The sequence below is a fragment of the Leiobunum rupestre genome, chromosome 10 (assembly GCF_980474605.1).
Source record: "Leiobunum rupestre chromosome 10, qqLeiRupe1.1.hap1, whole genome shotgun sequence".
In the NCBI taxonomy this organism is placed as follows: domain Eukaryota; kingdom Metazoa; phylum Arthropoda; class Arachnida; order Opiliones; family Sclerosomatidae; genus Leiobunum; species Leiobunum rupestre.
In genome coordinates, this window is record NC_143393.1 from 39,253,764 (window position 1) to 39,271,995 (window position 18,232).

General features: G+C 33.3%; 1 protein-coding gene across 1 annotated transcript; it reads right to left on the reverse strand.

Annotated features, from left to right (window-relative positions):
- Nucleotides 1-5,149: 5,149 nt before the first annotated feature.
- LOC149925635 (uncharacterized) lies at nucleotides 5,150-15,499 on the reverse strand. Its single transcript, XM_090160958.1, has 3 exons — nucleotides 15,384-15,499; nucleotides 13,769-13,837; nucleotides 5,150-6,144 (listed from the first exon to the last, which is right to left on the reverse strand). Exons 1-3 carry the CDS (start codon nucleotides 15,411-15,413, stop codon nucleotides 5,701-5,703), a joined length of 543 nt encoding a protein of 180 aa, XP_090017084.1. The 5' UTR covers nucleotides 15,414-15,499; the 3' UTR covers nucleotides 5,150-5,700.
- Between the last annotated feature and the right edge of the window lie 2,733 nt (nucleotides 15,500-18,232).

Sequence of the window (18,232 nt, forward strand, 5' to 3'; positions counted from 1 at the left end):
TCAGTTTTATGGAATCTTTGCAATACCGGGCTGATTTGTTTTTTAATGGGAGGGGGGGGGGAGCTTACTCTTCTAGCGTAAAGGCTGCTGTGGACTATGTCAAAACGCCACGACGATGAACTTTGACGCAAAAAATCCCCGTTAGGCCTAATACCATATTTTTGCGTCCTCCCTTGCCTTAGTCGCGTTTCTGTCCTAATGAACGCTTAACGGGGATTTTTTGCGTCGACGCTCGCCGTCGCCACGTTTTTGCTATTGTAAAAACCAGCCTTAACGGCGATTAACCTTTCAATTTACAGAGAGCCACATAGCGGCCAACGTGGGAAGTTTATAAACTTCTCGATTTCCATCTGCTAAGCAGACGATAAATCCGAAAGCGTCTGCTTAGCGGACGGAAATCCAGCAGTTTCTGATCTTCGTGTGTTGACCGCTTCGTGGCTCAATGCGAATTGAAAAGGCTTATTGTGAGAAACTCATAAAACTAGTCAATCTCCAGTGTTTCTAAAAAGCCACCTTTTTGGATAAAAATTGCATTTCAAAGCTTAAAAGATTAATTAATTAAATTTTTAAGAATTTTATTGTCAAAATGTCTTAGTTTACACTGAACTTACAATGTTAGAATTAATTATTCCAAAAAAGTTAACAGACTATTCTAATGTTAATAAGAATTTGACCATTACTATGGATTGTAGACCATTGGACCGAAATCCCATTCGTCCGAATGTACCATTCAACCGAATTCCAATCGACCGAAAACCGCGTTTTGCGCGGTTTTCATTCAATATACCGTTAGTGATACATATTTAGATATCGTAGGTTACGTGACGATAGTATATCTAATTTGGACTAAACTATGTCTTCAATATTTATTATTTCGTACCGACGTGTATTTTTAGACCTTTTTCCCTTGAAATTTGATATTTTCCGGGTTTAATTTTGGAAAATAATCTTGATAAGACCCGACGTTAAATAGTTGCCTACCATATCTAACCTAACCCAACCTAACCTAACCCAACCCAACCTAACCTAACCTAACCTAACCTAACCCAACCTGAACTAACCTAACCTAACCCAACCCAACCTGAACTAACCTACCCGAAGTGAAAACGAACCAGATTTAAATTTCCCATTCAACTGAATCCCGCCATGTTGGGCTATAAACGAAAATACTTTTCGGTTCAATGGGATTCGGTCGAACGGGATTCGGTTCAATGGTATACAACCTTCCTATGCGTAACCCAAATCTGAAAAAAAATTATTATTATTTTATAATTATCTGTAAAAATATTGATTGGGCACTTGTGGCCAGATTGGCCACTATATTCACTCTTGTCCAGGCCTGAGTTTTCCACTATTTTCCACACTATTATCCACCTGGCATTTTCTATATGTGTTAATACATTCCTGTTACAATATTCGACCTTTGATGATACCTCGGCAAAGGGGTGTTACCAAAGAGCCGACACGGCACCCTCCTAGTTCTTTATCCGCATGAAAATTTCAGGTATAAAATGTAGTTTCAAATTTAGTCAATAGCGTCAAACCGGCCATATTGGACAGTCGATATGAAAACGTATAATTTAAATCCCCGACTAATTTGCATGACCAGAAACTTCCCAGGCTTCACTAAGTCTTCCTTCCGGCATACCCGGAAACGGACCGTCTCTTCCAAACGGAAGTGTAGACCGTATTTACCACTCGTAAACATAGTCGAGAATTTTAATAGGCATATCCCCGAGGCTGGGAATATTTGGGAAACTTTTAATTTGCGGTGTTGATACATCGTGAGTGACAATTTAGCGATTTTCGACTGAGATAGTCTGATTTTTCAACGCCTACGAAATTAAGACGTATAATAAAAGTTGTCTTTTTCCTGACGTACACTATTACCTTTCTTAGATTATATTTTTGAATAAATCTTTTGTTTGTAAATTCTGATTTGAAATAAAAGTTAACTGAACCTAATGCTTTCTTCCGGTTTCTTTGAAAGTCGTGATTTTTGTTTCACATAAAATTTCACGAGTTAATTTTTTGTTGTTGTTTTAGAAATGGTTTGCAAATTTTTTTGGTCATTGACATTCGTGTCTAGGATGTACGCAAACCCGACCATTTTCTCTTATTTTATTTAAGGAAATCGTAATATGATATTTGTTTTTTTTACTGTATTTGGGAATCTTCTTGATGATAATAACGAAGTTTTCAAAGTTTACTTGGATAATCGTTTTTGAATGACTTAAAAAAATATGACTTTTAGTGACATCTATGGTTTTAATTTTAACATTTTGGTGTTTTATATTAATTCATTAATTTTTAATTTTATATCGATACTAAATGCCAGTATATTTTAAATTTTTGAAAAATGAGTTGTAAATAATTAATTTTGATTTTAGTAACTGTTGTAGTTTGAAAGTTCCACACCAGAGTGTAGTAAAAACGTACCGTTCCAAAATCGTGCTCAACAAGTTTTTTAAGCTTCAGTCATTTTCCTTTTAATATTTTCCTATTCGTTTTCTGAGCACCCCTGGTGATAAAACGTAGAACTAAATTCTTCATATATTTCCTTGACTTTATAAGAATAATATGTTAATTTGCAATAAAATTTTTATTTGTTTCTAAATTTTTGGGAAAGCTATTGGTTTTTAAAATGAAATTTAAACTTTAAGGTTTTAAATAATGGTTTTAAACCACATTACATTATTAAAAACTAAATTTGGGAATCTATTAAAATTTACATATTTCTCTACCTAAAATATTTAATTTTATCTACAATTTTAACACATATATATAACTGATGAGTGATATAAGATATCACAAAGCATTAGATTTGAATAAATATTGTCTTTGTATAAAATTACTTTTTTAAATTTAATAAAATTTACCCAATTTTGGTATAAATTATAACCCAAACTAAACATTTTCCAAAGTTAAAAACAATATTAAATCTGGGACGTTTGGAATAATGGAATTAAAAATTAAATATATAATTTTAAAAAGAATATAACTAAGCATTTATTTATTTAAACTTGAGTTTAAATAAATAAATTCTTGATATAACAATACTCACGAGGTCTAGACTACGTTATAGACTGTTGCGCCTCCAGTGAGTCATAAAGGAAGCTTGACCTAAGTTTATACTCCCTTTAAGTCAACATTTTAATTAAAATAAGAAATTATTTCAATACTTACCATTACTAAAATGTTTTATTGTTAAATTGTGAAAAAATTTATTTACATTTTTTTCTATAAATCTTTTATAAAATTAGTATAAAATAGGAATTTGTAAATCTATACGCCAAATTACTGTGAGAATTTTTATTACGGAAACCAGGCTTGCGTAACGCGGTAAGGGTCCCCTGAAATGAAACGGAAAACGTGCCAAGGAAATTAAATTAAAAGAAAAACCTGTTTTATTTTTATATAAACAAAAGATCTTTATTTTAATAAAAATCAAATCATAATAAAAACATTTTGGACGATGCCCATATACAACCAAATAAGGCTGTGACTCTTCCAATGCACTTTGTTAAATTTGAAATTCAGCGTAATTGGATTCTCAAAAACGCCAGTGATACAAAAAAAATAAAGATTTCTATTACAAACAATAATTATAATAAAATGGCCGCTTTTGTGGAGATAGATATGAAAATATAAGTGGATCACAGCTCATCAAAAATTAAAGTTCCGGACAACAAAACACGACGTTGGGGGCGCTGCCTGTTTCATTTAAAATAATCCCATTGTTTGTAATTTATATATGGGTTAATGGTGACCATCAAACCGAAGAACGATTGAAAACGAATTTATACTATTCCCAAGTTCATTTTGTTCCAGAGTCAACTTAACATAAAAGAGGCGATTTTCAATGAGGTTTTTGTTGGGCTATTCCAACGTCCACGTTGTGCCCAACAACAAAAGTATTCTCTTGTTGTTATTTTCCATTTTTATATCATTAAGGGTTTATTGAGTTAAATCTTCAAAGTGACTTCTTTACGCATTTGAGCGTTACTGAGAAATTTGCATTTGTAATCAAACAAATTTTACATTACGTCCATTAAAATTACTCTAGTTATATTTTTAAGAGTGGTGAATGGTACTATCAAAAGTGTAAAATATAATTATTCATCTACGATATAAAAATTAGGTATGTAGCTTAGCAGGTTCCAGGCAATTACAGTGGTCGAAAATTTATCATCAAACTGCGTGCTCATACACTACCTTACTTAACTTCTCTGTTAAGAAATATATTATATACTTTTGGCGCTATGTAGTTCGAATACTACGATTCTTTTTTGGTATTACATTTAATTTTTCTACGAGGTTAAAAATAGTTTCGTTAACTTTAATTGCAATAGTTAATTACCTATAATTTCCACAAATTTATAATGTATATCTTAAGAGAGAAAAATCCATCTAAGCCGTAAAAATGAAACGTGTTCCAGACAGATTACAATAGACTCGAATTTCCCGCCAAATATGTCTGAAAAAGTCTAAAGCTTGTTTTCCACAGGTGAGCGCAACGACGCGTTTCTCAGCTTTGAAACGTTCAAACGTTTTTACGGGCGTAAAGAAAATAACATTATGACAAGCTTTAGAGTTTAGCCTAACGAAAAATAATTTGTTCAAATTACACTGACTAAAAATATTAACTTATTTATAAATTACATTCCTTCTGTAATATTGGTTTCAAAACGTAAATTAAAAAATCAACTGGTGTCGCCGAAAGTACGCGTTTCTAAATATTCCCAAAGCTGAATAGTTTGAAGGTACTGTAATTTCCGATTTCATTATCCCTTTAAGGGGGAAGAATACAGTAAAAGCCTCTTTTTCGTTTAAGCTGAACGTTTCTGTTTTAACAATTACATAATTGAATTATATTTTTCTTATTAGGCTGAACCTTCCTCTAGTGCTTAAAATAAATTTGATAATTATAATATTAATAGTTAACGAGATATAAGGTCCTAACTAAAGGGGCGTTTGGGCGCTTGGCTAACTTGTTTAGCTCTGGGGTCCGAATTAAAACGTAAAATTTATCTTAAATTCTTTTAAATTTAAAATCGTAAAAATTATTTTAAGCACTAAACAAGAGGCTGTTTTACACTTAAAAATTAATTTTATAAGGTACAATACAAAATTAAAAGAGTTCAGCTTGAAATAGCGTGAAAGTAGACAATGGCCACTGTAGTCTTCCCCCTTAACCAGAGGAATATTGTATTTAGAGAAAGAATAACTATTTTTGGGATATTATTGTTAAATCAAAGCCGTAACTTTGAAATTAAGTCACTTCGATAGTACCTTTCCCTTAAAGTAAATCTTAACATCGTTGTAATAAAATAACGAAATTTGAACGTAGAAATTAAAAAGTGTATTCTTTATAAATTAAACACAATTATAATAAAGAAAACGTCTCATTAACTAGAATAATAGCTTATTTTATGCTAAAAACGCCGTTTTCAAACAAGGCGTCCTTAACTTGGGCAAATATGATTATTTCGTCACGATAAAATCATCAAACAGCGGAGAGGCAGAATTTCGATTGTTCTTTCATTAAAATTTACGAGCTTTTGTGTCAGATTTTTCTTATAATTTGATAAATTGATGCAGGATTCGCTCAACATGAGCCAAGCCAGGGCGCCGTCTCAGTTATCCGTCGTTCGATCTGAGTGTTGCAAATGCGTCTTGTTGTGGCCGTGGGAGAAGGTTTTAATAAATAGGGGCTCCGGGTCTGAAATCGAGCAAATAGACCAGGCCACCCGCGTACAGGTTCTTGGTGTTGGCCGGGTCGGCCTGGGGTGCCCGCCCCCTTCCGCTGACGTAACTGGGGAAGTTCTTGGGGTATTTGGCGTTTTGGAACTCTCGATCGAATAGAGTTCCGGTCGAACCGGAAATTCCGTTGGAGATGAACGGGTCCTTGCGCTTCTTGATACGGAAAAAGTCCTTGGATTTGGAATATCCACCGACGTTCTTGGACGGTTTGCTGTAGTAGTTCTTGCCGATGTCCTTTCTAGCCGTTGGCACCGCTACTGGTTCCCTGTATACCGATTCTCTCCTGGTGGACGATCCTACCGAGTAGTCCACGCCTTCGTCGGGATAGAAGAAACGACTTGGCGTTCGTCTTTGCCAAGGCTTTTCATCCCTGTAGCGTACCTGTTGGTCAAAGAGAAACGTATTAGCAAATTGGGGATAATAATCTGTAAGCATTCATGTTCATATCTGATTTAATATTATCGATAAATACTTAGGAGACATCCCGAGCTGTTTTTTTTCCAAACTCGGGGGTTGAGTAGACCTTCATGTACCTTGAAAGGTTTACCCCCATTTCGCCCAAAATAGTTCTCCCAATTCCAATTTCTCCCAATCCCATTTCTCCCAATCCCATTTCTCCCAATCCCATTTCTCCCAATCCCATTTCTCCCAATCCCATTTCTCCCAATCCCATTTCTCCCAATCCCATTTCTCCCAATCCCATTTCTCCCAATCCCATTTCTCCCAATCCCATTTCTCCCAAAATAGTTATCCCAAATCCCATTTGTCCCAAAATAGTTATCCCAAATCCCATTTGTCCCAAAATTACACTTGGTATAAACTGTAAGTTTTATTTTAATATGCAAGTATATCAAATTTTGCCCATATGAATATGGTAAACCTAACCTAACCTAACCTAACCTAACCTAACGCCAAGTCAATTCACATATGGGCCCCTTCCTATTTTATTAGACAATGTCGTCAAAAATATAATGCCGTCAAAATGTTACGCTGTATTTTTTTCGACATATCGACTCGTACCGATGAGATCTAAAACCGCGCAATTACCATATATTTGGAAAATAATGATTGGGAGAAAGAGGAATCCATATTTTTGGGAATATTGATCGTTGGGAGAAATGGGAATCAATTTTTTTGGGAAACTTGATCGTTGGGAAAAATGGGAATACATATTTTTGGGTTAAATGAACTCCGGTTCGGAGAAATGGAATTGGGACAAATGGGACCCCATGTTTTTGGGAGAACTGATAACTTTGGGAGAAGGTAAAATTGGGATAAATGGGAACATACCCCTTGAAAGCTCCCAAATGGAAAGGTTTCAATGGCCATTCGTTTAGTCATGGCAAAAAAAAAAATGTTTTTCACAAATCAAGTTAAAAAAAATTGAAACGTTAAAATTTTTGCAAAACAATTTAGTAAAATCGATAAAATTGGGTAAAATCAATTAAATACAATTAGTGATTTTTTCATGCTATTTTTCGAACAGAAAGTTTAAATTTGAGTTGAGAAAAACATTTTTGGTTGCCATGGCAAAACGCATGGCCATTGAAACTCTTCTCTTTAGGAGCTTGCAAGATACATGAAGGTCTACTCAACCCCCGAGTTTGAACAAAATCGGGGAGAAACACCTTGGGATGTCTTCTTCTGAGTGCACAAAGTATATTTTTTATTGATATTTTAAAGAATTATATACCTTTATCGTAATCTATAGTTTTCTAAAAACGTTTAAAAAGAATACTTAAGAATTATTCTAATGATTTTTTATATAAAATACCTAATATTTATTTCTAGAATGATGCCAGAACGTTGACAAAAGCGTTGGCAGAATTATGAAAAACCAGTTATGGAAATATGTATTCTTATTTTGCAAAGCAAATACTTTTAGAAAAAATTTCCATTCTAAAAGAAACAACTAAGAAATGTCACTGGAGTTTTTTCGTAGAGATAATATTTGTACAGGTTGAAGTGTGTGATATCTCAAGGTTTAACTAAAAGAATAAGAATTGGGTCGCATTTAGAGCATCTTTATTCGCAAATGATTCCTTGAACTCATACTTCATTGGGAAAATTTACAGAGAAAAGTGACAACTTTTTAGTTCTAATTCCTGAGCTTTCTTAAATGGAATCTTTTATCTCTAACAAGGACTTTCTTTTTGAAGGAGGAGTTTAGTGAGATTTATCATCTTGTCGCGAGCAAAAACAGTGTCGGCTGAGACGAGGAGATTAGCGTGTCTGTCGTGCTGAGAATGTGCAAGTTGGAAAGGCTCATTTTTCAAAACGTACAAATTCTTACGTTTGTTTTCGACAACACGTTTATTTGAAATTGAAAATGTGAATGCGATTTTAGGGCTAAACCCTTTCTTTTTCGCCTTGTTGTATCACGATTCACGAACTTGAGTCCATGACAAAAACGGGGTGTTACGAACTTATGACATGTATTTCGTCACGTTTTTAACATTTACTCGTAAAATATGGCGTCCCCCAGATAAGGCATCAGCCTCTCAACGTTCACTTCCTTTTATTTGTTCTAAGCCTTCTAATTTTTTCATATATTAAATTACGAAAAGGTTAATTATTTCTTCACGCTACTAACGTTTCGTGAGAGACTGTCGCCAGCTTTGCATTATTCCATTGTTTAAAATCTATTTGTTGGTACGAAACGAAGCCGGTTTGTCTCACGATTCTTATACCGTAGCGAAGAGTCACTTTGGAGGTGGAAGTTTGGACGTTAACAGTCAACAGACACTTCGCACGCCATACCCCATTTCTTAATGACAATTTGCTAACACCGGAAAATACAGACGCTGGTTTTGTCATCCTTTTATTTATTTGGATTCGATTTCATTATATTCAACGAATGTCCATTAGCCTCGCGACCACTATTCATTGTTTCCTTCCAATTAGGTTTTGTCGGCCCAGATCACCAAGTTAAGGTGCCTAAACCGAATTGAATATACTTATTATTTAACGACGTTTTAGTGGTGAAAAGATTATACGCTACGGATTCCTGAGAGCCTAGACCCAGAAATTAGTCTCTTTATCTTTTGTTAAGCTGTCTTCGGATACGTAAATTATTGTTTCGCTCCACTTCGGCGCGTAAAGAAATCTGGTTTCGTTAACGAATATTTCGTTGATCACTCGTAAAAATGACAGATTGAAAGGGCCCCTTTTTAGCGCCATTTACATTTCAGTTCACGCGGGGAAACCGAGTTCGTTAACTCGGGACGTTTGTTCTTTTAAATACTGGACAAAATAACAATGTATTCGAGTTAAATCACATCGCGCCCCACTTATTCTCAGTAATACAATACCCAAATTCGTTACAAACTGTCTTAACTACTATTATTACCGTTTTTTCTTCAAATATCTTCAATATATCTTACTTCACTCGATGTAAAAAAAACAGAACTTTTATTTTGAAAAATTAAACAATATAGTCCGGAATTTGGGAATAAACAGAAGGCGGGACTCAAAGATTAGCCCAAATAAATAGCTACATAATAGAATATGTAATTTTAAGTTTCCGCTTGGATTATTCAATTCTTAGGCACTTCGTGGTACACTCATTCAATTGTTCATATTACCTAAAAAGTAACTTAGAGTCTACTATTATTCAGGAATCTTACATTTTTAAGCCAATAAAAGTCAAGTATATCCCGGTCGATTTTTGATATTTATATTCTCATTTCAAAACTCTATATTTATTTATTTATTAAATACTTTATTATTTATATATAGCTTTTCGAAAAATATCACGTTCTTCCGTATTCAATTATTCGATCATGTTTGGAGCTCTCAAGTGGGCTAACTCGAAAATAATTGCTAGTTTATTTTACCCCTCATTTGTATAGTTCGGGCTAAAGAGTCAGACGGCTCGTGAAACTTATAATCGTTACGTTTTAGCCTGATACGGCTTTACTGACGGGCTTACGTATTAAAGTTTATAAAGATGCGGTTGACATCTTTACAACTATTCCCATTCTATTCACACTAAAATTATAATTAAACTAGATCTTCCGGGTACGATGGTGGTAAATTTTAAATAAATTTAAAATTTTGCTTAATTTACAATACGAAAGGGAGCGAAACTCGTTTTAGGGAAGATCTGGCCAGTTTTGAGAAATCTTCTCGTGAAAACAGCCACCCCTATGCCATAGCTTTTATTCGTTTTCGTGGGTTGATTTTTTTTAACTCCCTCTCGCTCTCTCAAACTAGCGAATTCAGCTCCAATTAACTCTACATTTAAAGTTGTTATTTTCCTTAGTGCCGTACGAAACAATGCCAATTAAATCTAATAACTGGCTAATTTCTAAACTGGCCATCTCGTCCTGCGAGGTTAAAAAGCTAACGCTATGAAAAACAATAAGGTAAAAATACATATCTAAGCGATGTCCTACTTCTATCCGTAAGATGCTCATCTTTTTGAACGTGAAATATGGAAGGTACCTTTTTGAACGTTGCTAAATATAGATAAGCGAAGTTATAGGCATGAATGGAAAACCTCGATTTTGAGAGTTGGTTCGTCCTGTAATTACGCGAACTAAGTTCGTCTTCGTGTGAAGAAAGTTGCCATAATTCATTGTTACAAAAGTTCACGCTTATATATGTAGGAATGATATAATGAAAGTACATCATTGTTTTATGAAATTTCCTTTTAGTTAATGGTTTTCTGGGGAAGCATATAGAGATCAAGGCAAAGCGCTACGAAACGCGTCCAGGAAAAACGTCTAAAATCTTGCCCTTAAATAAAACCATTTTAAGCATAACAAAAAGTTGCTCATTTTGAAATAGATTTTATTTATTTATTATTTTGAATTTATAGGTCTATTCCACATCGTTTTGCCATGCCTAAACTCTCTAATGGTAATTTAATAATTTCGACTTTTGCTTAACGACCACGAATACGACTTCGATGCTCACGCGATTTGAAATTTAGATTTTTACCTCGTTAAAGATACCTATAATTTTTAACCGGGAAGGTTCGGTTGTGAAATTCGATGATGCCGACTGTTAGAGTAAGCTCTGAAGGTTCATATAGACAAGTTTCTCTTATTTCTGTTTGAAATTATGTAAATTGTAAGCATACACCGCCAAGTATAATTCAAATATTTCCGCATCGCCGCTGTAGCTAAGAGGTTTTTGCAAGATGCATAAGTTTTTTTTATCACTGTTAAAATGAACTTTGAATAGAACTAGCGTATGCTGAGTAAATTAAACCGCAAATTTAGCATAGGGTTGAATATATTTCAATAAAAAAATGTCAATTCGGGTAAGTCATAAATCGTACATTTTTACCTCGCTATAAATTCGAGAGTTCAAGAAGTCTAGAGACCTGTTTTAAATAGAACTTTGTTAAAAAAAGCAAGCACATCTGTCAAATTCTTCCATTTTTTGCACCCTTTATAAGATTAATGTTAGATCACGCTGGGATCCATTTTTTTTTAATAAACCATTTCCACAAATGTGGGTCTTTGGAACATATCGAGATAAGATTGAGACACTTTTTATATATTACCCAACCCTCCAAAAATTAATATATCCCGGTATAAAAAATAATCAGTGAAAGTAGTTTTTTATTTAAACTTTATAAACGGGGACTTTGAAATAAAGAATTTTAAGTCGATGAGGAGCTGAGAAATGAGGACATCGCCCGAAGCTTCAACTCACCAGGGGGCGCCCTGCCAATGCTTTTTTTTTATAACTTCTACCCGTAATTTTTTATAAACCAAGCCCACGAATGTTTTATAGTTCATAGGTCTTGATTTTCTCTTTAATATTATCAGCACTATAATCTAGATTATGATTTTCTTATAAAGTATCTTTTTCTGAGACAAATAAGCCATAGGCGTATATATAAATTGCGTTATATTATTAATTAGTATAGTCCATGCTTAATTTTCATATTATATCTCTTACCAGGAGACATGACTCCTGCTCTTACCTAGGAGCTATCATTTTGTGATATTCACGATTAAGTGGGTTGTAAAGGGCAAGTTTTGATATATTCACCATATTAATTGATATTTGATTACACCCGCCGGAGTATGAAAAAAATATATTACTCTACGATTTTTATAGCCATTGGAAAGTGTCTCATTCTCTAGTGAAACTTTGAATCGTAATTATTAGTATACGTATAAATAAGGAAAGTAATTTGTTTATCATCTCATCTGATTACTTATTACGATCGCTTCGGGCTCATAAACCGCAAATGTTGAATCACGAGGAAAAATGGTGTATGAGAAAATACATTACCATCGAATCAAATCTCATTATAAATAAACAACAATAAATATATACTATACGGCGCTCTGTTATTGTAATACGGGTCTTTTTAACGTATCAGCTTCGTCTATATCGTAGATTTCATTTAATCGCGAACCCAATTCGAGGGACCTCGCCCATGCTAGTATGAATATTTTGGGCACGCTATAAGGAGCTGTGCCACATCAACGCGATTCGAACTCATTCGTCTCGAGAGGGTGTGGTGTTTCAAACAATTATTCGGTTAGCCGTGCTATGAATATTCATGTTCGATCGTGAAAAATTCACCAATGCTTAAAGGGAGTATAACCATACGTGTTTGGTAGGGTGCACTAAGCTTACTCAAAAATCCACACGAGGCGCTACGGTGAAATAGTAGGATGATTTCCAGATAAAACCTATACTTTATACTAGAAATCTACTTGTATATTTGGGTTTAAGGTCATAACCCTACTGATTTCCCCGTTATATTTTTAAACAAAAGCATCGTAAGTAGTGAATTAACTATATCTTAATGATTACGTAAATAGTTAAGTCATAAACGTGCTATATTTTGAAATATATTTTCTTCTTGTAGTTTTCCCTAACTATCTATTAAATATCGACTTGATCCGCATTCAGTAAGAGAATTCGTAGTAAAAAGTTCTAATTTATTATCTCGAAAACACTCCTATGATATTTTATCATGTGCGCCTGGTAGGAGTGGAAAAATTTTTTCCCTAAATTCCGATAAAGGTTATACTCCCTTTAAAATCAATGGTCATCAAACCTATATGATTATTCCGATCGAGTTAAAGGGGGGAGTAACATTTCAATACATTCGCTACTAATTATTATTATTATTTTCTTATGGCGACAATTTCCATAGTTGAGGCTTATTTTGCAATGCTCTTTTTAAAAGTCGGATCAAGTTTTTACTTTCGATTTTATAATTTGCAGAACGGTAGCGCTTGTAAATTTTAATTACGATTTTTGTTAAATTGAAAATGAAAGCGGTCATTCTTTGATGGGTTTAATTAATAATTCACGATTTTCAACACTAGCTAATTAAAAAAATAATTAACCGTATTGTTGTATAGATTCGATATTTTTTCTTGGGATAAATTAATCTGAAGTTAACGTCGAGATAAATTAGCTAGATAATGTAGGTCTATCGTAATGGAATACTAATATTTTTTGGCTTTGAACTTTTGTAGTTGCGGCTAGAGCCTAATTATGAAATCGGTAGCGACCCAAAGTCGCATCATTATACGAAATGAAACGACATTGATAATTAAAGTTTATAAATAGCGCGCGTGTTTATAAACCCGGTCATTTCCATCGAAATCACTGACCCTAATTATTTAGAGTCATTAAATGGGAACAATTTCTCTCCAACTCATCAAAACGCCTATTCCTTAAAAAATCGACACATTAAACTTTCGATTTTTTTATATAGAACTTTCATTAAAAGTATTAACGCAATCTTTTTAACTGGGAGAGACCCACATTTTTTTGCTCATTTCACCTTCGCGAATCGCTTTTTTAGGTGTTAATTAGAACCCTTGAGCTCGCGACAACATTAAACTTGATTTTTTATATTTATAAATTAAAATTGATTGTCGCGTTATCCGAATTAAATCTAATCTGGAACGCGTTGTGAATGAATAATTACATGTTAGAAATTTTGTAACGCCTTTTGGACTTTTTCGAAAGTTAATTTTTTTTCACCAGAGGCTCTTTGACGTTATAATTTACTCACGCTATGATAGACTGCGGCTGACAAAGCTAGAGATGGTAATATCACAAAGCACAACCACGCTAAGGCCACCTGCAAAAACAAATTCATGTCAATAGTGTTAAATGTAATTGTATCCAATTAATTCGTAAATGCTAATTGTAGTATTTGCATATTATTATGGTTTGTTGAAGGCTATATTGATTTTGGTTAATGGTAGATGTACGAACAAGGTTTACGCCTTCTTTGTAACGAAAGAATTGGTCACTTGACCATTTAAACTTTTTAAAGTAATTGCTTTTACATCCATTAAAGGCTTGTTTACGCAACATTACCCATTCAAATTTCTAGAATGTGCAAGATTTTGGGGTCACGAAGGTTAATATTCTGTAGCTATGTTATACACCCATTTTCCTGTATAGCGGAATATACTTATAAACAACCTATAAATGTAATCGTAAATCAGATACGCTTTTGCTTTGGCCTCTGATTGAGGTTCCTCAACAACATTTTTCCCCAATTTTAAGTCTTGTGATTTTATTTAACCACACCTTTAAATTTTTCTTTGGCGCCATAGTTGTTAAATATCAGTGAAATTAAATTTAAAGTAGATACGAAAAATATTTCGGAGTTGATACACATAATTTATATTTTTAACTTTCCATATCACAATTACTGAGTATCGAGACATTTAAACTATCAAGAAAGAGTTAAAAATTCGGAAAAAAAAACTCTTAAATTTACGAATAAAGGAAATAAATTGAAAAAATTGGGTTTTTGCGTATTTTAAGTCCCGGAAAAATCGATATTAAATCTTCCATCTTGAAAAACCCGCATTTCGATAAACATCGTCTATTCTCTGTATATTATTACTCTGAATATTATTATTATTATTTTTTTTTATAATTTTACGTGTAAGGGGATAAACACACAATGGAAAAACGTAAACAAAAGATGGATATAATGCACTTCGCGAAGTATATTAAAATTCCAATTTGTTTGCGGAGACGTTTTTTTAATAAATATTTTGATGTCAATGTTCCGAAATTACAATCGCGTAAAAATCATCATTTAGATTTTATTTTGGTTCAGCATTACTGGCGGAAGAAATTGTAACTTATGATTAAGGGCTAGACTATTAAATATAGACCGAATGTATTCATAACCATATATAACTTTAGATAGGAAAAATGTTAATTTTAAATAAACAATTTCAAATATTAAAAACCAATTATTATTAATAATTTTTAAAGTGATAAATTTTGAACGCAAATTATACTTGGAATAAATAAAAATCGAAGAAATTAAATTTCTTACGAGTTTAAAGTCATAAACTTTTGGATTGTGTAGTTGGCCAAATAATTAATAAGAAATTGATTTTAAATTTATTAAAATTAAAGTCAAGTTTTAAATTTTGAATGCGCGATTAAACAACTTTTGGAATCAATTGGCAAAAATATGGTTAATTAATCCAAAAAATATTTTAATTTATAAGATTATTAAAACGTTGAAATCATAAAATTCTCTAAACTTAGAAGTAGATAGTCAAAATGTATTTTAAACTAGAAATTAGTAATTGGTAAGTGAAACTTTCTCTTATTTCATTTAATCATTAATTAGTGAAATGATAAAAACTTACATTGGCCCCAAGTGTTAACCCGGTCTTCATGCTGCGGTTCAAAATATCCACTCAATTCGCGGACGCCTCTGAGAAAGTGTCAAGCCTTGGAAAATATCCTAGTGATCCTAGTGAAATCTGTTGCCCAAATGTTTGACTGTGGCCTTTTTGCTGAAGGTTTCTTCCAGTACGATGGATCTCGATTCGTTCCCTCTTGCCCCCCCCCCTGGCTTGGGAGAAACGGTCTCCATCCCTGCAGCCAACATCTCTCATCCAACCTTAGCGACCCTAAATTACCCCTCTTCCCCCGCTGTGTAGTTAGTTGTTTGACTGGTATTAGCACCCCCCCTCCCCTTTTCGTAGAGAAGGTAATTCCCCCCCCCCCCTGGCGTAATTTTCTGATGTTGCGTAAAAATAAAGCACGCAGCGGGTCAGAAGATGATGCCGAAGATTTTTTTGGTGTTTCCTTGTAAACATTATACATCCCGTTTGGGAGATTTATTTTTAACTACAAAAACGCGAGGTGAAAAAAATCATAACGTTATTATTAGGAATAACCTATGGTGGTTTTTTTTAAACTTTCACGGTGTTGTTCTGCTAGATTGATCTTTTTTTTTTATAATGGTGCGGTTTTTATTACGTTATTGTATTATCAATAATGTTTTGGTGGATGAGGTATATTTAGCCCGTGAAAGCAAAACCCTTTACAGGGGAGAGTGGATGCTAGCTATGATTCACTTCGTAGATATGTATTAGGAAATGAGTGTATACGATAATTTTATTGAATTTAATTCGTTAATTAAATATTTAAATAAGGAAATAATGCGGGAGGAAGTTCAATATTTACTTGGACATTTTGTTTCCTTTTCTTTTATAACTTGAAATTCCGCAGATGAATAATTATACATAGTTATCTCAAAGTTATAAAAATTTTGAAATTAACTTTAACATTTTGAAATTAACTCTTAAATATCGAAATTAACTCTTAAATATCGAAATTAATTCTTAAATATCGAAATTAACTCTTAAATATCGAAATTAACTCTTAAATATCGAAATTAACTCTTAAATATCGAAATTAACTCTTAAATATCGAAATTAACTCTTAAATATCGAAATTAACTCTTAAATATCGAAATTAACTCTTTAATATCGAAATTAACTTTAAAATTTCGAAATTATCTTTAATATCTCGAAATTATCTTTAATATCTCGAAATTATCTTTAATATCTCGAAATGAACTTTAATATCTAAAGTAAGTTTAAAATCCCGAAATTAACTTTAATATCCAGAAATTATCTTTAAAATTTCGAAATTAACTTTAAAATCAAAATTTGTCTAAACTTTTCTTTATAATATATTATGGGTGTCAAAGGAGAAATAGAATCTGTGTCACAAAAATTAAATATTACCATTGATTTTTTTGTTTATAAGAGTTTAGTAATACAATATTCTATTTAGTATTTTAATTTAAGTTCGTTCTTCTTTAAGCCCTTCGGCTGTTGAAATTTCCATAGCAAGGTAAAAGGAAAGTTGTTTATCAGACTCCTCTTGCTTGACATTTGTAGCGGACGATGGCACAAATACATTCTGGACACTCAAATGAAGTCCAAAGCCAACGACCGATTGCGAAAAGATATATCAATAAAGTCCTTGGTTAAATGTTCGTTGCTACTTTTAAATTGGATTCTTTCGTCAGCGCCTCGTGTGTGTTCATTTTGTATTAGTTTAATCACTGTATCCATTTCGATTGACACTAGGCGTTCACTGTCTCTCCTTAACCCGTCAGTTCCACCTTCTACAAACCTTCGCTTCGTAACGGATACAATGTCTTGTGGAAGGCGGGAGAAATACGTAATGAAAACCCTAAATGTTCCCGTTCCACATCAACAGTATACGCCGTTAAATAATGGCTTAATAAGAAAATTCTAAATGTAGAAACTTCTCATTTTCAAGGACTATTAATCGTTTTTTTCCCGCTCTTTCATTTGGTTGTGGGTCGCAATTCTTTTGTTGGCTAATCCGTGCTCGAATGGCGTGCGGTAATTATACATATAAAATAATTTTCACAAGGTTACCTTTATTTTTTTGGTAGTTCTAAGGGTAGTATCGAAGGTAAATTTTTTAAACATATACATGATTTGAATTCGTATATTTTTTCACTTATAAAAACGCCCTTCCTCTTAAATATCCGAGAATTATAGACCAATTTCTTCCGGCTTACTATGGAGGTAGACATTTTGAATCGAGTACGCTTTTTATAATGCTATTTTACGAGTAATGGCGGCCTTTATACGACATGAAAGAAACGCGTAATGAAAAAGGTGTATAATTTTAAATATTTTTTATCGCAATTAATGTAAATTGTTATTTCGAGGCGTGGGCTCGTTAGATTCTTAAAACATTCTCGAAAGCATTCGCGATAAAAAAACGAAGTTTTCCCGTTTTTAATCAATCACAAGCGAGAGCGAAGGTTTTAACCCCTTTTAAAAACGCTCCGTCAAATTCATTTCAAACAGAATTTGAAGCACGCGGGTACTTTGGAAATATAAAGCGTAATGCGGGATCTAATGTAAAATTTAGGAAACGTGTCCAGTTGACGTAGGTAACTGGCCTGCAAATGGACGGCCCATAAATCAATGTGTGTAGCTTGTATTTCCTCTTCCTGTTAAGTGCGTCTCAAACGGCGTGATTAAAGACCATTTTGGTGGTCTGACAGAAATCAACATATTAATTGTTCCCCTCTTTGTGGCTAGTTTAAAAATATCTCATCAAGCTAATAATACACTTTTCTGTTCCGACATTTGCAAATTTTTCGTACGGGATTTTGAATCTCAAAGTGATTTCAGAAATCAGAAATTGATTTTGA